The sequence below is a fragment of the Rhinichthys klamathensis genome, unplaced genomic scaffold (genome assembly GCF_029890125.1).
Source record: "Rhinichthys klamathensis goyatoka isolate OS25496 unplaced genomic scaffold, OSU_Roscu_1.1 h1tg000096l_1, whole genome shotgun sequence".
Taxonomy (NCBI): domain Eukaryota; kingdom Metazoa; phylum Chordata; class Actinopteri; order Cypriniformes; family Leuciscidae; genus Rhinichthys; species Rhinichthys klamathensis.
The window spans coordinates 215001-235536 of record NW_026606635.1 but is presented as its reverse complement, the minus strand read 5'-3'; the positions used below and the strand labels follow the sequence as shown (position 1 = coordinate 235536).

The 20536-nt window shown below is 37.4% G+C and overlaps 2 protein-coding genes across 2 annotated transcripts in view; one reads left to right on the top strand and one right to left on the bottom strand.

Annotated features, from left to right (window-relative positions):
• On the bottom strand, positions 1-10432 carry LOC130086513 (NACHT, LRR and PYD domains-containing protein 12-like). The gene is made up of 7 exons (XM_056252579.1): positions 10315-10432; positions 9512-9774; positions 9135-9164; positions 6751-8692; positions 6245-6418; positions 1472-1654; positions 1-263 (listed from the first exon to the last, which is right to left on the bottom strand). Exons 2-7 carry the CDS (start codon positions 9759-9761, stop codon positions 254-256), a joined length of 2589 nt encoding a protein of 862 aa, XP_056108554.1. The 5' UTR covers positions 9762-9774; positions 10315-10432; the 3' UTR covers positions 1-253.
• A 275-nt stretch (positions 10433-10707) lies between these two features.
• The window catches only part of irak4 (interleukin-1 receptor-associated kinase 4), a 14393-nt gene continuing 4564 nt past the window's right edge, over positions 10708-20536 (top strand). The window contains exons 1-7 of the mRNA XM_056252584.1: positions 10708-10894; positions 11824-12038; positions 17965-18093; positions 18157-18317; positions 18483-18547; positions 19572-19796; positions 20461-20536. The exon at positions 20461-20536 is cut by the window's right edge and continues 111 nt beyond it. Of these exons, the coding sequence (XP_056108559.1) occupies positions 10737-10894; positions 11824-12038; positions 17965-18093; positions 18157-18317; positions 18483-18547; positions 19572-19796; positions 20461-20536 (1029 nt within the window). The 5' untranslated portion in view covers positions 10708-10736. The remainder of the gene's footprint in view (positions 10895-11823; positions 12039-17964; positions 18094-18156; positions 18318-18482; positions 18548-19571; positions 19797-20460) is intronic.

Sequence of the window (20536 nt, the reverse complement as noted above, 5' to 3'; positions counted from 1 at the left end):
ACAGTTCAGACTCCAGGATATTTTGTTAAATCCAAATTTACAGTGTCTCCTTCCTTTCCTGCTGATACCTTTATATGTCACTGATATTCACTGACTGACTCCAGTCAGACTCTCTCCACACAGAACCGGACGACACTCATCAAATCTCTCTGGATGATCAGGATACGGCTGATCCTCAAACACGTGCGTCATGTTTCTGTTCTCCTCAGACAGAGTGAGACGAGTGACTGCTGTGTTTGGATCCAGTGAGAGATTACTTGTATCTGAAGACAAGAAGAGAGAACAAAACAACATTAACCACAGATATATGTGTGTGTGAAAAAATACCTGTGTCATATTCCATTACACTATAAAACACACACATTAACTTAATGAGGACAATTAGAATAAACCCATTTTAAATATGTTTATATATTTATATAATATGTAATACAGTATATAAAGACATACCATATTTCTGTGTTTTATAGATAAAGCTAATTAAGCTTCGGGTTTGTGGAATCACTGGCGCTTTAGTCTATATGCCAATATGTGAACACTTTCTTCGTGTATTGTGGAATTTTGACTGTGTAGTCATTTTTTACAATTTTTTTTCTATTTTGTATGTACTTTATCTTGTATAGTGCTATGGACCATTTTATATGTATGTCCTGAATAAAGAAATGATGATGATGATGATGATAAGCAATATCACATGAGCAAGAGTAAAAAAACAGAGAGGATCACAGCGGTCAAAGACACCGGTCTAATGCTTGTTTATAAGAACTAGTGAAGACAGATGAAAGAACCGTGTGTGAAAGACCTCAAATGTGTGTTAGCTTGTCAAAATGATCCCTTGATGGTGAAGACAATGAAGATGCAGAAGAAGATCCAGTGTCAAAACAAGGAAGTACCTCAATTGTATGGGAGTATTTTGGTTTTAAACACTATGAAGGAACTCAATTAGAAATGCCATGTTAAACCTGTACCGTAGATCATGTGTATCCTCTCAAAGAGGAAATATGACAAACCTGTCAGTCCAAGCACAACATGGTTATATTTTTACCAAATCAACACCAAAGAAGCAATCCACTGATTCTGAGCCTAATAAAACCTGCCCTTTCTTAAAGGGACAGTTTACACTAAAATTAAAACCCTGTCATCATTTACTCACTCTCATGTCATTCTCATGGATTTTTTTTGCCGAACAAAAAAGATATTGTGATGTTTTGGTGACCACTGACTGAAAGCAAGGCATACAGGTTTGGATGACGTGAGGGTGAGTAAATAGTGACAGATTTTAAATGTTTGCATTAACTATCTTTTCAAAAGGCCTATTCCGAGATATTGATATTGTAACTAAGTAAATAAATAATATTTTCCTCCACGAAACTCTAATACAGACCCTTTGGACATTTCACTCCACTGTACACTTGTAAATGGTAAGACCGAAATACAAATACAAATATTCACAGGATGAGATCAATCTTACTGCTCAGTATCCAGTTTATTCAGTGCATAGTTTGGATGCTTCAGTAGATCAGAGAGCATCTTGACTCCTGAGTCTCCCAGGTGATTGAGGCTCAGATCCAGCTCTCTCAGGTGTGAGGGGTTTGAACACAGAGCTGAAGCCAGATAACCACAGCTTTCTTCTGTCACCTTACAGTCCCGTAATCTACAAACACACACAGAAACAATGACGATATCTGAGACTGTGACATCAGAACACACAACAAAAGCTTGTTAAATCATATGTGATACCACAATCCATTTTGAGTCCTGATTGGGAAACTTTGATTTTTAATGCTCAATCAATGTAAGGAGTATTTTCTTTTCTTTTGCTTCATTTATTCTATTTACTAGTGTGGTTTTTGTATTGGTTTGTAATCATTGCACATGCTTTTTGTGTTATTTGAGATTGATTTAACTGGCTTCACTGCTAATGTTAAGTTTATGTATTCTGTTGTAGAAGATTAGACTGGCCTTTCTACAACCTATGCTACAGCATATGAGGAACGAGCCACTCAGCAAACCCAGTGGCACTACCGTGGAGTATGGACTCATCTTCGTGTAGCAATGACGAAGAGGAGTTATCAGCAGAACTGTCTAGTTCCTCCGCAGTTTTCTCTTCTTCTGCTTCTTCCTTGCCCCCAGGCCATTGAAGAAAACTCTAGAGAAATCCGTTCAGGTGAGCTACATAACCATTAGCTATATTGTTGGGGACATTCTCAAACGCTTACCGTGAAAAAAGCTTATGAAGCCAGAATCTCACTTAAATCTAAATCTTAAATTTGGTCCTCTAATATCACTGTGGTCACGCATCAAGGCAAGTTTTAAGGGTTTTAAAATATTCCCATGGTTGTAGTTTGTGTTTTGTTTGCCATGCATCACGTGTGTATTCCTGGTTAATAATCCTTTTTAGAATCGCCTCAACCACCTCCTGCTAAAAAGTCCAGAAAGCCCCTGTCCAGGACTCAAACAATTGTGAAAGAGGTGAAGGACCTCTTTTTTTAAATGGACAGGGACTTTGAGGAGAGGGAGCGTGTTCGCTTGACAGAGCAGAGGGAATACGAGGAGCGACTGAGGATGGAGGCGAGTCAGGCAAGGGAAGAGGAACTGGCAAGGCAAATGTCATTGCTGCGCGAGCTACAAGAGACCCAAAAACGTTTTTTTGGGTTAACTCCTACGTCACATGCCAGCTCCGGCACCCACACATTAGTATGTGCCCCCACGCCATACCCACTTTAATACCCATCCTCTTCGTTTCTACAGCTGGATTAGGAATATTATATAGCCAGGGGCGAACTGGCCATCTGGAGTACTGGGACTTTTCCCGGTGGACCTCTGGCCAATCTGGGCCGGTCCACCAGGTACACAAATATATATTTTTTAAAAATGACAGAAATCATAATATTACATCTCAACGCAAATGGATTAGTGAGTCGATCTCGTGGGCGCGGCCAACAAGGAGTGTGTTTTGTGTGCATGTGAGTGTATTGCCTGTTAATTAATTTGGTCTACTCCATTGCTTATCTTGAAATTTACAGAGAGAGAAAGATTGATCCATTACAGCGAATTTCTCTGAGCAGATAATTACAAATATTTGTCCATGGATGAAAAGGTGGAAGAAAAAAATAGGTGGAGCTGAAAAGTTACACGTAAAAAAAAAAAGCATTAGATGTAGTAGATGCTGTGAAATGCTTCAAATGAACAGATTATGCATTTGGCGCGAAGGGAAGTTGCAGTTCAGCAGGCTCTGACGGCTCTAGTATTACAGCAAAGGTCAAGGATAGCGAGGCTGGACCCAGCAGCACAGTCAGTGTCAGTGATGATGAACCAGCAGCGCCTGCTGATGATGACCAACAACACCCTCTCTACCTGTACCTGAGCCAGTGAAGAGGATGGCAATCAAACTGAACCGGTAAACTGAAATGATATCAGTAGTAGCATTATTTAGCTCGCACTAGTAAACTAGTTACTCATTTTAACAATGATGGTAGTTCATATTAATTCCAAACACTACTGAGTGCTGAGAAATTAGTTCTTAACTCAACAATTAGTATAAAATTAAAATAATAAACTCTATTGAATTATACTGTTTTCTTCCAAAAACTAGTTCATTGTTTTGTTTATCTTTAACTTAATAATGAAATAATTTAAGATTTTGATGATACTCTAATGTTTAAAATTTTATACTTTGCTTGTTATAGTGTTTGAGAGAAATTTAAATTTGCTCCTAACCTTTGTAGATTTTGTAGCTATGATCGTTGCAGATAGGACCAACACATCTTACACAATAAGTTTACACCTTTCGTCCATGTGGCTTTCTGGGCAGGTTTTATGAGTATTAATATTATTTGTATTTGGCTACTTGGTTTACACTTTACACTAACAAATATGTATTACAGATAATGCTGAATAATCCCTAATCTGTTTTGTCTCCTTCACAGGAATCCTTTCATTTCTTATACACACAAACTCTGTTCATCATACACATACACAAGCTCTTTCAAATGTACACACACACACACACAAGCAATCTCCTCCTCATCCTCATAAAGCTCTGCTGACCTGCTCCCAGAAGATGACATGAAGCCTGTGGACATCAATCAAGTTTAATGTCACATGATAGCCTAATAGTATGCCATGAGGATTCGTGTTAATGCAAAATAGTTTCGATCTTGATTCAGGAGTTGTACAGCTGAGTGGTGCAGCCTAGTCTGCTGAGTACTGTATCTTACACTGCACCACGATGATACACCCTGACTAGCTGATTTGCTGTCTTGATAGTTTTAAATTAATAATGTTGTATGTCTTAATGTTTTTCTGTTTGTTTTCCTTTGTTTTACAAATATGACCTAACATATGTTGTGTTACTTAAAATAAATCAGTCCTTCCATAAAAACGCGGAGTTTTTTTGTGATTGTTGCGGGCAAAAATCCTTGATTACGCGGCCCGTTTTCTTTAAAAATGCGATGGAATATGCGGGATATTTATGCAATTTTTTGCGATGAAATTGCGGGAACTTGCAAAAATTGCGGGAACTTGCAAAAATTGCGGGAACTTGCAAAAACTGAGGTTTGATGAAAAAGAGAAAAAAAAAGTGATTCCCCCAACACCCTGTTCTCACTAGGCTACTACCTTAATGTAAAGAGCTATTTCTTATTACTTCCTATGATAAGCAAGCATACTACATCACAGAAAGTGCTGGAAATATTTAATTTCTCATCTTGTTTTATTTCAGACTGTAACGAGTGGAAATAAGGTGTGGCCCCTTTAAGAGCTGCGCGCTCCCTGTTGAACTGTCTGCAGTAACGTTATTATATTGTATGTGCGCCTCAAACACCCCATGTGTGCGGGTTATTTCTGTTTGATGCTACTTCTTTTATCTTATTTTGTTTATTAAGTAATGATGTGGACGGTAGAACGTGTGACAGACAGTTACGAGTTCGACTTGGGAATAAAGTGCGAGTTGTGAGATGCCAATCGCCTCCGTGAGTCTGTCTGGCCTCTGCAATAACTTCAGCTGTGAGCTATCCCTATTTTTCTTCCCGACACAACGCGTTACAAGACCTTAATAAACACATCAAACTTACAAAACATTGCTGAGTCAAACAAGTTCTGTAGCTTTACTAGAGGAATATGCTACAACTTCAGTAAAAATGAATAAATGAAATATTTAAAAATAAAGTGTGCTCCTGTTTTACAGCTTTTCAATGATGTTCACGTCGCGTAATTACGTCACTTCATAACGTCCCCTGAAGCAAACGCAACATTTTCCAACTTTCTGCTAAGATATATGACTTTTTTACGCGAAAAAAATGCGGGGATTATGAAATCATGCAAGCCCCGCATATTTTGCGCGGAAATCAGCAATTTATGCGGCGAAATTGCGGAGTATTTAAAAAAATGCGACCCCCGCAAAAATATGCGGACTTTGGCTGATTTTGCATTGAAATCAGCGATCGCATAATCGCGTTTTTCTGGAGGGACTGATAAATGTTTAAATAGCATTTATTTTTGTATTGTGTTCAATTTTTATGCTATAAGTGGTGTTAAATATTATTCTGCACATTAATGAGCCAATGTGTTATGATCTGGGATGTGGTGGGCCAGAAAGTCCAGGGACACTTTTTGGTCCCAGTCCGCCCCTGTATAGCGATAGTATATTTTAGTATACTATGCGTTTTAAAATATTTTTTTCTTTAACAGTTTTCATTTGTGCTCTAATTTAAAGGAGAACTCCGGTCAATTTTAACATTGAGCTCATTTTTTTGTACATTTGGAGTGCTGTCAGTACAGACAAAAACGACAAAAACCGGTGTTGCCTACACCGAGTTATCCTCTTTTTAAAATTCGCACCCTGTTGACTTCAATGGGGCAAGTTCTAAACCTGCTTTAGCCTCTTAACAACCTTAATGTGTCATTACAAGTGCACAGCCATGTGAGTGGTGTTATTAAGAGTGACCACGGTCAATCTGACTGCAGTAGATGTGAAAGATATTAATAAAAATGATGTTAATTCAGCCAGCTCACATACCTGTATTTACTTCCTGTTTTCGTTTGAAGTCCACAGTAGTCAATTGTCGAGTTCGCGCGCGCGATCATTAGTTATTAGTTACCAATGATCGCGCGCGCGAACTCGACAATCGACTACTGTGGACTTCGAAATAAGCATTTTCATGTTAAGCGTTTTATAATGTCATACTCCGTTTTTAGTGGATGAAACACTGAGGTGGGTGTTGTATAAGAATGAATCTCAAACCTCAGTATCTTCAGCTGACAATTTGGGCTCTTTAGTCCATCAGAGAGCAGCTTCACTCCTGAATCCTTCAGGTTATTTTCACTCATGTCCAGCTCTATCAGAGGTGAGTTTGGTGTCTGCAGGGCCAAAGCCACAGTTTCACAGCAGGTGTCATCGAGATCACAGGAGGAGAGTCTGTAAAAACAAGACAATTGTCCAATGCATGTATTGTGTGTTCATCTTGTATGAACAGTGTTAGTAGTAACAGTGATATGTTATGTCATGTTATTTGTGAACATTCAAGCTTTCTGGAAAAAATATAAATGTCATATATGCTGGAACTGATGTGACAGTCAAGTGAAAATAACGTTCTATAAAATCATTGTTTACTAGTAAATCAATTTTATTAAATACAGATTTTACTCTCCAAAATCATTAAAAACATGATACTTCACAATGCATTGTACGCTAAAATTGATTTTCAGAGTTATAATTTTTTATTAAAAAGCCATCAACAAGTTTCTTACTTTGCTTTTCTGCAGAATCTCACAGCTGGCAGGAGATTCATGTGGCCTCCCCATGTCCTGTACATCCTTGAGTGTTTACCATTTGATTCACTCATGTACATACTCAGGTCGAGCTCATCCAGCACCTCCTCTGACATCAGCAGAACGTAAGCAATTAATGAGTACATTGAAGGCGAGAGCTCTCTTTTTGGATAAGATGTGAAGTATTTTTGTATGTCTGTATATAATGAATTTTCATTGAGCTCCAGTAAACAGTAGAACAGGTTGACTGATGTTTCAGATGAGATGTTCTCATAGCTTTGTAATTGTTCTTTAATGTGTGTAGTTATTTCTGTGACGCTGTCTTTGCTGTCTTCAGTGTGTGTGAACAGGCCTCTGAGCAGTTTCTGATTCGATTCCAGTGAAATGCCCAGCAGAAACCGTAAAAATAAGTCTAAATGTCCTTTCTGACTTTTCATTGCTTTCTCAACAGCCTTCTTTAGTAAATAATCTAAAGTAATATTTTTGTCAGGCACACTCTTACTCTTGTTGGTTTTGAACAGTTTTGCAAACTGAAAAAATAACTGACGTTTAGGTCTGACCTTGTGTTTGTCTGGCTTGTCGATGTGGTCAGGCCTGGCCTCGTTTTGTGTTTCTTCACTGAAAAACTGCAGCTCGTCCATGTTCTTGTTCAGGTAGCAGAGGAACACGTGCACTGCAGCGAGGAACTCTTGAACACTCAGATGCACGAAGCAGAAGACCTTTATCTCATGAAGTCCAGCTTCTTGCTGAAAGATCTCAGTCAGCATTCCTGTGGACTCAAAGTCTTCACTCACATCAATACCACAAGCTTTCAGATCTTTCTCATAGAACACTATGTTTTCCTTCTTCAGCTGTTCAAACGCTAGCTTAGCTAACTTCAAAATCATTGTTTTATTGGAATCTAAGAGCTTGGTACGTTGTCTTTCTGTTTTACTGTCATGCTTCTGGCTCTTCATGTTCATCTGTATCAGCAGGAAGTGGATGTACATTTCAGTGAGTGTCGTGTTGATTTTCTCGGCATTGTTCCCAATGGGAATGTCCTTTAGAACAGTGGCTGTGATCCAACAGAACACGGGAATGTAGCACATGATGTAGAGACTACGAGATTTCTTAATGTGTGAGATCATTCTGGAGGCCTGAGTCGTATCTTGGATTCTCTTTCTGAAATACTCCTCCTTCTGCTGGTCAGTGAATCCTCGCATCTCGGTGAACAACCCTACACAATACGGAGGGATCTGATTGGCTGCTGCTGGTCGTGATGTCACCCAGACGTGAGCTGATGGAAGCAGAGACCCATTCACCAGACTTGTAAACAGTTCATCTACAGATAATCGCTCCTCAACACTCTTTTCAATTTCACTGCCAAAATCCAAAGACAGTCGACTCTCATCCAGTCCATCAAAGATTAACGCAAGCTTAAGCTTAGGACTATATATCTGACACCTCTTTGCTGTTTCCATTTTCTTCAGTTCAGGATTCAATTTCTGTAGAAACTCATCCAGACTGATCTCTCTGTCTTTAATGCAGTTAATATTTCGGAATGGAAGCAGGAAAACACAGTCTATCTCCTGATTGGCTTTTCCTTCTGCCCAGTCCAGAATGAACTTGTGCACTGAGACAGTTTTTCCAATGCCAGCGACGCCTTTGGTCAGCACAATCTTATTCTTATTTTTGTTCAGACTAAATACATCATTGCATTTGATTGGCCTGTCCTGTGATTTATAGGGTTTAATGGCTTTATCAATCTGCGAAATCTCATGTTCTTGATTTACTTCTTTAAGATCCCCCTCCGTAATGAAGAGTTCTGTGAAAACATCCTTGAGATCTGCTTTATTTTCTCTTTTACCCTCAAAAATGTGCTCCACTTTCTCCTTCATGTTCATTTTGTGAGTTTTCAAGAATTCCTGCAGCCAGAAATCATCTGTTATGAAAAATATAAATATACAGGAAATGGTGTTAACAAAACAACACTAGAAAATTAAACACAAAGGTTTTTAGTATGATTATCATTAAAAATTAACAGGTGCAAACATATGGTATTTACATCCATATTACTGAAAGCAGTTCTGTGCTGAGATCAATATGCATCAAACATACTAAAATAATTTCTGATCCCACTGTAAGGACGTGTATGGAAGAAAAATAATGACGAATGTATTTGAAACAAAAAAGCATGTTGAATTGCACTAATTGAAAAATAGAAGGATTTTAGACCCAAAAACTGCAAGCCCTGAAAATACAATGCATTAAAATGCAAGCAGGTTAATGCGATGGATTTATTTTCATTGAGTGCAATTCAACATGATTTCTTGTTTCAAATACATTATATTACTTCCATATGGATGTGTCTAAGGTTAATTCACCTTGTTTCTCAGCTGCTCCTGATTTTTGCACTGTGAAGAGAGAGAAAGGAGAGAGACTTTATGTTTATCAAAGTATCCTGAAAAAGGCTCTGCATCATGTTTCAACACTTCATTAAGCAGCAGAACTATTAAACTATTAACTAAATCAGCATGAATCAGCACTGAAAATTCAGCTTTGAGGGTTTTCCTGTGATCGCAACATAAAAACATTTAATTTTAGATATTCAAATAGAAAAGTTATTTTAAATGGTAATATTTCACAATATTTCAACTATTTTTGATAATTAAATGCAGCCTTGGTAAACAATAATCTTTTTTTAAAATAATCTGAATATGTATCTATGCTGCCTCTCGTTCTCTATCATTTCCTTTATTACCTTCAGCGTAGTTGTTCTGTAACTCTTCAGCCAGCCGGTTCTGGTTCATCTTCCTCAGGCTGTTCAGTGTTTTCTTCACAGCTTCTTCAGGTCCAAAAAGCTCCATCATTATATCCACTATATCAGTGACATCAGCCTTCTCCAGTTTACCAGCTCTAACGGGTCCATCTTGCTTTAAGAACCACTTAAATCTCTTCAGATCACGTTCTTCCAGGTCTTCTAGAGTATGAAGCACTAAATCAGATGCCATCGTCCTTGATGGACTGTTGGAGCAAAGGAAAAGGAAAAAGTATTTAGATAATTGCACTTTTATAGCAGATATCTATGAAGTATGTGCACATAAATGTGCGTAACGAAATGACACTGTGGCCAGGTCAACTATTTTGAAGCATTTTTTAAACTTTTAAGGTCTAAAACTAATTATTGTTTCTTTCTGATATATTCAGCTGAATGTTGGTGATTATTGAGTCTCAACATGATTAGATCAATTACTTTCACATTTTGTCATTCTCTTCTTGGAAGACGAGAGTTAAAATAATAATTTGACACTAAACATACTAAAAGTTACAATTGTTATTGTGAATAATAATAATTCATACAAAAAAATATGATTAATGGAAAAAATAGTCAGCAGACACAAGATACACACTCACTCTCGAGTCTCTTACACAAACACTCAGCCTCGTTTCAGACTAGTTAAATCCAATAAAGATCTATTAGTTGTGCTGTATGAATCTTCTGTGATCACTGGAAACATGACACTTAAACATTGGTCAGTAGCTTAAGATATTTTCCTAACTTACCTTGAATAATGACAATATTTGCAGATGTTTCTTTGTCCTCTGAAATGGCACCTCGATCATCAAAAGCACTGAACTTCCTTTCACTTCCGTGTTCTCACAGAACTGTTTTGTTTTTCAGCCAGTTTGTTTTATAGTCATAGTTCATCGTATTCTATAATCTCAAACGGTAAAAACTCGCCTTTTAATTTATAAATCTGACTTTTATACCAGGTGAAGCGTGGAGATCCCTGTTTACACCTTTTATTAGCGCGTAATCTCATTTAGTTTCGGTTTAAAGCGGATGTTGTAGGAACGGGAAATGAGCACAGATCAAGGAAGTTCCTCAATCTCGGTAAACACAAGAAGAAAAGCCCTGAATGTGTATGAACTCTTCAGAAGAGATTCTAACGTGTTTATGAAGAGTAAACACGGTTCTGTTCGGCATGTGTGACGTCACGCGGGCCACGCCGGTTCGGAAGCTCCGGTTCTCCACACTGAGGGCTTTATCTGACCTGCTGGACCCGCAGGAGAACTGGAGGAGCGTCATGATGGACATCAGCGGAACCTCCGGAGAACCCAGATACTCTCAGCTGCACATCCGGTACATCATCATCATCCTCATCATCTTCATCATCATCACACACACACTAGCAGGCCTTTAAAGGCCTTTAACTCTCGATGTTGGTTCTGACCAAAGTAGCCTATAGAAAAAATAAACAGGATATCACAAAATCTAAAATGAAATAAAAGTTATATTTGATAAATTTAATAATTATAATTTATTAATATATTTAATTAGACTTTATTTTTGTATTTTATTTTTAGTTTTAAATGTCTATCGATCCATCCACCTACCAATCCATCCATCCATTCATCCATCTATTCATCTGTTCTACCCCTTGTTATTTTTGCATTACTCATAAATTATTATAGTATTTAATCATATTTTGAATTTGCTTTTTTATAGTTTTAGTTTAAGGTTTAGAAATACTTTTGTGTTGTTGTCAGTTTTACTTTTGATAATTTTAGTAGGCCTTCTTCAACTTAGCAAATAACTAACTGAAATAAATAAGTTCCAAGGCAACATCTGTAATGTAGATATTAAAAAGTCAGTTTTAAATTTTTCATCTAATGTTTATCTTTTATACCCCCAGTTTCACAGGAAAGTCTCAAGCTACTCCCAGACTCAAATGCATGTTTGAGCTGGTTTGACTGAAAGCATATGGTTAAATATGCACCAGTGATGTTCTTTTCTATCCACATTTTTAAAAGCTACATAAATGCCCAAATTGAACTAAGGCCAAATCCTGTCTTAATCTAAGCACTGTCTGTAAAACCAGCCCATAATATTTTATTTCAGCTTAACTACAATAACTGCATTTTTTATTTTATAGTTTTAGTGAACAATTTCAACACTGGTGGTATTCGCCTGTTCAAAACCCACAGCTACAGTACTGGGGTGTTTGAGATGGTTGCTATGCAGTTGCTAAGATGTTCTGTATGGTTGCTATGTGTGGCGTCTGGTTTCAGGAGGTTTGAAGCAGCAGTTCTCCAGGGAAAGAGTCCCACGATGGAGATGCTGTTCGACTGGGGAACCACAAACTGCACCGTTGGAGATCTGGTGGAGATTCTGGTCCGACACCAGCTGTTCGCCGCCATCAGCGTCCTGCTGCCAGAAGACCAGATCTGCCACACTAAAGCAGGTATTCTGACCACCATCACCTGTTCTGAGAATCTCAGGCTACGTCTACATTAATGTTTGAAATGTGTTTTCGTTCCAAAACACACTCCCTCAACTCTAGCGTTTCAAGCGTTCTCCAAACGTTTCTCATCCACACTGAAACATCAAAAACTGCTTAAATGAGACCTATTATGCCCCTTTTCACAAGATGTATTATAAGTCTCAGGTGTCCCCAGAATGTGTGTGTGAAGTTTCAGCTCAAAATACCCCACAGATCATTTATTATACCATTTTAGGGGAAAGAAAAACATGTAGTTTTCGTGCATGTATCTTTAAATGCAAATGAGCTGCTTCTGCTCCGCCCCCTATCCAGAAGAGGGCGGGGCCTTTACAGCTCGTGCCTCGGATACTCTGCCGAAAACTAAAACATCTGTTTGGTTTTGATGATAATCTCTATCGCGGTCACGCTCACGTGACATTGCTTATCATCATGAAAGTTTATCATCTGTATTCGTATTAAAGTCCCATGAGTCTAAACTTCTGATATATGGTTTGCTGAGCGCACACACTCGAAGCACGCACACAGAAAGCTGGATGTCAGTCGGAGTGTCCCATGAGTATTAAACTGAGTTCTCTTTCACATCTTATTGCGCTTAAACTGTCAAATGCACACACACACTTCACATAAACACAGTCGGTTATGTCTGTGAAGGTAAACAGCGGGGAAAGAAATCGCATGTGTATATTAGACCTGTGTATTAAAGTGAAAGCAGCGTAATATACCTACGGCTATATATGGTGTTAATATGAATCAAACAACAAAAGAAAAACAGAAAATCACTCACTGCTCTGGACTGAATAACTTCAGTAGCTTTAATAAGAATATGTTTCTTACTTGAATGCTGCTGTTAAACGCTCTAGCGAGGAGATACACTGTAAAAAATTTAAGGCTGTCTCAACTAATTATTATTTAGTAACTAGTTCCACAGAATTTTTACGTTCACTCAATTTCTCTCTTCAAAGTGTTGCTTCAATTATTATTTTTTAGTTGGCCTAAACTTGACTCCAAATTAAAAAAGTATGTTTGCTCAACTAGTTTTATAGTTCATTCAACTAAAATGTTTTAGTTGGTCCAAACTTGACTCCAACTTAAAAAAGTATGTTTGCTCAACTAGTTTTATAGTTCATTCAACTAAAATGTTTTAATCAGGATTTTTATTATTTGCTGTACTAAATTTTATACTGAGGTTAACAAAATCGTGGAGTATTAATCACATAAAAACACAAATGAAAACACATATTAGCCTTTATTTCACAACAATCTGCACAGACTAAACATACAGGCAAAAGTGCTCAGTTGACAAACATTAAATTCAATACTGCCAATTCCATTTCATACATTTATGGAACTAAAAAACATTTACTAATCTTTCCCTAAACTGAGAATAAAGCACATTTTAAATTGTAGTAAAAACTACAAACTCTACAAGTAATTAATACATAAAATAATTAGTGCTGTCAAGTTGATTAATCACATCTAACATAAAAGTTTGTGTTTATATATATTTATAATTATATTTTGATATATATTATATGTGTGCACATGTGGGTATATGTAAGGACGTCTGCGTTTACAAGCACATGAACTTTAATGACATCCCATTATTAATCTGTAGGGTTTAACATGGAGTTGGCCACCCTTTGCCACTATAACAGCTTCAACTCTTCTAGGAAGGCTTTCCACAAGGTGAGTGTGTTTATAGGAATTTTGACCATTCTTTTAGAAGCGCATTTGTGAGGTCAGGCACTGATGTTAGACCTGGATAACAGTTTCTGCTCTAATTTATCCTATAGGTGTTCTATCAGGTTGAGGTCAGGACTCTGTTCAGGCCAGTCAAGTTCCTCCACACCAAACTCTTCATCCATGTCTTTATGGACCTGCTTTGTGCACTGGTGCGCAGTCTTGTTGGAACAGGAAGAGGCCATCCCCAAAGTGTTAGCACAAAGTTGGGAGCATGAAATTTTTCAAAATGTCTTGGTATGCTGAAGCTTTAAGAGTTCCTTTCACTGGAACTTAAGGGGGCGAGCCCAACCCCTGAAAAACAACCCCACACCATAATCCCCCCTCCACCTAACTTTACAATCAACAGTTTGGGGATGGCCTCTTCCTGTTCCAACAAGACTGCGCACCAATGCACAAAGCAGGTCCATAAAGGCATGGATAAAGAGTTTGGTGTGGAGGAACTTGACTGGCCTGCACAGCGTCCTGCACCTCAACCCGATAGAACACCTTTGGGATGAATAAGAAACTGTTATCCAGGTCTAACATTAATGCCTGACCTCACAAATGCGCTTCTAAAAGAATGGTCAAAATTCCTATAAACACACTCCTACACCTTGTGGAAAGCCTTCCCAGAAAAGTTGAAGCGGTTATAGTGGCAAAGGGTGGCCAACTCCAAATTAAACCCTACGGATTAATAATGGGGTCATTAAAGTTCATGTGCTTGTAAAGGCAGACGTCCCAAAACTTTTGGCAATATAGTGTGTATATATACACACACACAGACACACATATACATGTATATATCATATATAACAAAAGATAATATATATATATATATATATATATACATACACACATTATACACAAACTTTTATGTTAGATGGGATTAATCGTGATTAAGTGATTTGACCACTAAAAAGAACACAACAACAACAACTGGTAACAAAATGGTGTCCGAGATATTTCATGAGTATAAAAAGTATTAAAAAACTGACTGGTAACAAAATGGTGTCCGAGATATTTCATAAGTATAAAAAGTATTGAAAATCAACAACCGAATATTTGGCATCATAACACTCAAGAGAGGTGCAGGGATGATGTCAAAACCCGAAAGTCTAATTCGACACTGGTTCCTCGTTTATTGGTGAAATAAGCTCTGTGGTAAACACAATTTGACAATACTTGAATGGATTTTCTGTTCTACAATGTAAACTACACACACATACACCCCAAACGTTTTTATCATTGTCTTAACATTGTAGAATAAAATATCTAAGTGTCATCAACTTGTTTACCACAAACCTTATTTCACTAACAAATTGAAAAAATATATGTATATTTTTTTTAAAGCATAGGAATATTTTGAGGGAACCAGTGGCGAATTAGTCTTTTGGGTTTTGATGTCATCCCTGCACCACCTCTGACCTCTAAACAAGACTGTATTTGAGCAGAACACTAACTCTGTCAAGACCCAGAAATACCTTTTGCACTGCTTCAAAAAGGTACTTCCACTGTTAGGGGTAATCAATATATAGAGTGTAAAGCAGTCCAAAAAGCAATCCAAAGGCAGTTGGTACATCTGAAATGTTTATTAGAACTTCTTCCTCCACCACTGAATCCAGGCCTCCAGCATCAATGACTGTCTCAAGGAGACAAATTTGCATCCCTCTGGTCTGCCTCTCCACATCATCGCCTCTCTGGTTTGAACCACATAGGATAGATGAATAATGGGAGGGAAAAAGATAAATTGTTATAAGAGATAATAAAAACAACTGTTCATCAAAACTACTTGAACTTATTTTTCAATGAATTTTCAACAGCTAAATGTTACATTTATAATTGAAATACACTTTGGCTATACAATAAAGCGTTTAAAAAATGTAAGAACTCTAATCCAAGGTTATGTGATTACTAATATAAATCAATTACCAGTGCACGAATTTGAGTACACAAAATAATAGTATCAGCTGATTCACGACCTAGGCAGCTTATCGAGACACCCACTGATAACGGCTTTATGAAATGCCGTCCTCAAGGGGTCAAAACGCTGTTTCAAAATGAGCGCCATTTTATCGTAGATGGACCGTTAGATATTCAGGTTTATGTTGGTCTCTCCACGAGACAATTGCAAAAGTTTTCACAATCTTAACCTTATTCATCACGCTTAAGTTACCCTAAAATAGCGTATTAATGTGTTTAACATTACACGTTTCATAGATTTCAATAACTCTTCGCATCCATAAAAGTGGGCCTAACGTGACATTAGGCTAAAATGATGAGAGAAAGACCGCGTTCTCTTCATATCAACTCTTCACGTTACGGAAACACAAAAAATATCATAAAACATCCCGAAATTAAAGCTATTACACATTATAGTAGTACATTTGACATGTTTTAGGATTTAAACGAGGTAATATACCACGTTCCCTTAGGTAGACGTACGTTATATGGCAGCCTTCCCCTCGGACATAACGTTAGGCTTAACGTTACGGTTTAAAATGTAACTTTCGCTTATAAATATCTACACAAAAACAATTAATATGCTTATGTTGTACGAATATGGTGTACATAATACGTTTTTGTCGATAAACTTGAACATATTCTATAATTTAACATATTCCGTGCCGAGTGAACTTGACATAGGCCTAACGTTACACTTAAGTTAACTTTCTCTCGGACATAACTAATAAAAACATTTCTAAATCCGTCTCAGGACGTAACAACAAAAAACCATCACATATGTTGTACATTTTTGTCGTTATTAGGTTTAAAATCGATCATTTATTCAGAGCCACTTACCTTGAGTTAAGAACGTCTTTGCCAATGTCTCCCTCACCCGCAGTAGCTACCGGTCCGCAGCCGAGCCACTGCCTTGTAAAACCCGCGAAGTCAAATGCTGTATCCTTCCGCAAAATCAAGTGAACCATAATCCAGATCCTTCCATTCTCTATAAATGTAGCGATGCGCTTTTATTTTGTGTTTATTACCAAAAATAGACGGCTTAAATTCAAGATTTAAAAAATAAAGGTTTTATATATTAAAGTGTTGTATAGGATCCATCCGCTCTCATAGTGCAGAAACGAAACCTCGACAATTTGATGTTGTTTTGATATTATATCAAATGTTTATTAAATATTTATAAATGTTCATTTTAACAACAAAACAACAAATATGTTCTGTTTTACGCATTAAAATATTGTATAGCATAGCTGGCCTTATACTTAGCAAATATTGGCTAGATTTGTGTTTATTAGTCCAGTCAACATTAGCCATCCTAAAGTTGACTGGATTTGAAAATATCCCTTCATTTAATTTTTTTTCAAATATATTTTTGTAGACTTAATATAATATGTCTTCTTAACTAATACCAAGCATGAATATTGGTTCAACTTAAATATTTTTGTTCTTCCAACATTTTATTAATTGGCGTTTTTACAGTGTAGACATGGTGGACTATGTACAGCTCACTGAGGGGAGGGGCCTATGCTAATAGGGCGGAGTCCATCAGCAGTCGTGGGCGGGGCCTATGCTAATAGGGCGGAGTCCATCAGCAGTCGTGGGCGGGGCCTATGCTAATAGGGCGGAGTCCATCAGCAGTCGTGGGCGGGGTCTATGCTAATAGGGTGGAGTTCATCAGCAGTCGTGGGCGGGGTCTATGCTAATAGGGTGGAGTTCATCAGCAGTCGTGGGCGGGGTCTATGCTAATAGGGTGGAGTCCATCAGCAGTCGTGGGCGGGGCTTAAGCATAAGTGACGTCACATTGCAGAGAAACTGCAAACAACTTGTTCTGAGACACTAATTATGACTTATGATGAGGATAAAAAAAAAAGAGTGAGTGGATTTTTACCAGTATAGGGTGGTTGTGTACACACACTGCCGACACACATTTATGTTTAAACGCCATGTAAAAGTAAGGTAATAGGCCCCCTTTAAATCATCAGAAAAAGATGCTTTTCCAAATGTATCTGTAGACGTAGATGTATTAAAGTCAGCATGAAAGAGAAGTTGCGGTCGTCTTTTCTCCTCTATAGTGTCGTATATCGAGTGAAACACTTCTGGAACAAGAACAAATGTGGGCGGGGCTTGATTTTGTCACCAGAGAAGAGAAGAGATGCTGCAAGAGGAACTTATTCTCATTCAACATTATTAACACAATAATGATGATGTGCACCTATAAATCATTTATAATAAACACTTTTGAAATCAGGCTCATCTGAAGAAGTGCTTCACCTGTCCGCCTGTCCCGAGGTCCCTAACCCCGTTCAGCAGGAGACGCGTGTGCTGGAGCCGGACAGCAGCACCGGACCCGAGGAGAACACATGGAGCAGCTCTGAAGGTCTTTATATAACCACATCAGACATCCGTTACCCATCAGCCCCTGAACCCCTCTCTCACCCAGGGTTCCACACGTTCTCTTACCGCGAGCTGACGGTCATTACCAGCGATTGGGACGAGCGCCCCCTGGTGGACGGAGGCTGTCGGCTCGGCTCCGGCGGCTTCGGCGTCGTCTTCAGAGGCCGGATGGGAGACTCTTATGTAGCTGTGAAGAAGCTCAATCCTGTGAGTTTGACCTCAGTACTTCTGCGAATACCACTAAACTATCAAATCAACAAGTTTCATGTGTTTGATAACCGTTTTACTTCTGCATTTGATGAAAGTAGACAGTAAATATGGTCTAAACAAAGTTAAAAAAATGTCATCATGGTAACATTTGTTTTGTTCTAGATGGACGACGGCTCACTCGAAGACATGAAGACTCAGTTTAATCAAGAAATTCAAACTCTCAGGAGGTACAAATATATATTTAAAATAATTATAAATATAAAATGACATTTTTAAATTACATTATGAAAAAACTATGGATTGAATGTATTTTTATATGTAATTTTATTATATCTAAAATATTATATGTAATTTAGAATCTATAAAAAATCTAACATTGCTCTCTCTATATATATATATATATACAAAACAACATATATTTATAAATATATATATATATATATTATATAAAATGTCTTATAAATAATCTAATAATCAAAAATATATAAAAAAAAAGTTTTATTTATATATATATATATATATATATATATATATATATATATATATATATATATATATATATACCTATTATACATATATACATTTTATAATTACATCATGAAAAATTATGGATTTAATATATTTTAATATAATTTTATTATATATATTATAATATTATAATCTATAAATAAACATATATTATTCAACCATATTGATTATATATAAAATGTTATATTTATTATTTATTAAGTAATTTATGTATAAAACATTGTATTATATAAGATATTTATAAAATAAAATGTATAAATAATTTTTTATTTGTACACACACACACACACACAAACACACACACACATGTTATTCATATGTGAATGAATAAATGTATATTGGAAAAAATATGTATATATTTTTCAAGTCTTCTGTCATTTCATCTTTCATTGATTCAGCAGTTTTTGGATTGAATTTATATTGAATATGAATTTGTTTTATTCCTCATTGGCAATCTCTCTCCCCCTCTGTCTCTCTCTCTCCCCCTCTGTCTCTCTCTCTCCCCCCTCTCTCTCTCCTCCCTCTCTCTCCTCTCTCTCTCTCTCTCCCTCTCTCTCTCTCACTCTCTCTCTCTCTCTCTCTCTCTCTCTCTCTCCTCTCTCTCTCTCTCTCTCTCTCTCTCTCTCTCTCTCTCTCTCTCTCTCTCTCTCCCTCTCTCTCCCTCTCTCTCTCCCTCTCTCTCCCCCTCTCTCCCTCCTTCCCCCTCTCTCTCTCTTCACTCAGTCTGAAGCATGAGCATCTGGTGGAGCTGCTGGGGTCCTCCAGTGAGGGGCAGCACATGTGTCTGGTGTACTCCTTCATGCCCCAGGGCTCGCTGCTGGACCGGCTGGCGTGTGTGGACGGCTCTCCTCCTCTCTCCTGGCGGAGCAGATGCTGGATCAGCGCCGGATCGGCTCGAGGTCTGCAGTTCCTGCACCAGAACAACCACATCCATCGAGACGTCAAGAGGTGAGCGACACCTCTTCAGCTCTAATGTTTCTGTTTTACACACAAGTAGTTTTTGTAAGTTTTCAAAAACATTTCATTTTCACATTATTTTAAAATGATTAAACTTCAAAACTCAAATTTAGTTTTGGTGTCTTGATAAGTTTACTATAAGTTTCTGATGTTTTAAAATGTTTCTATTCATCAAAGAATCGCGGAAAATAAAATATGTCACAGTTTCCATAAAAATATTAATGTTTACAATGTTTCTTGAGCATCAGATCCTCATATTAGAGTGATTTCTGAAGGATCATGTGACACTGAAGACTGGAGTAATGATGCTGAAAATTCAGCTTTGATCACAGGAATAAATTATATTTGACTATATATTCACATAGAAAACCGATGATTTACATTATAATAATATTTCACTATTTTTACTGTATTTTTGATCAAATAAAAGCAGCTTTGATCACAGGAATAAATTATATTTCACTATATATTCACTCAGAAAACAGCTATTCTAAATCATAATAATATTTCACAATTTTTCCTGTATTTTTGATCAAATAAAAGCAGCTTTGGTGACTTAAAAAACCTATTTGACATCATCATGTTGCACAATATTGTCTGTGGGGTTTGAATCCAGAGTAACTCACAAACGCCCGTTATTTCTTCTGTTCGACAGCGCGAACATCTTGTTGGATGAAGGCTTGGTTGCGAAGATCTCCGACTTCGGGTTGACGCGAGCTTCAGCCAAACAC

Coding starts and splice junctions, on each gene's coding strand:
- LOC130086513 (XM_056252579.1), bottom strand. CDS start 9,761: ATGGCATCTGATTTAGTGCTTCATACTCTAGAAGACCTGGAAGAACGT. Junction 9,165..9,511: donor ACAGAACAACTACGCTGAAG/GTAATAAAGGAA, acceptor CTCTCTTCACAG/TGCAAAAATCAGGAGCAGCT. Junction 6,419..6,750: donor AGATTCTGCAGAAAAGCAAA/GTAAGAAACTTG, acceptor TTGTTTTTACAG/ACTCTCCTCCTGTGATCTCG.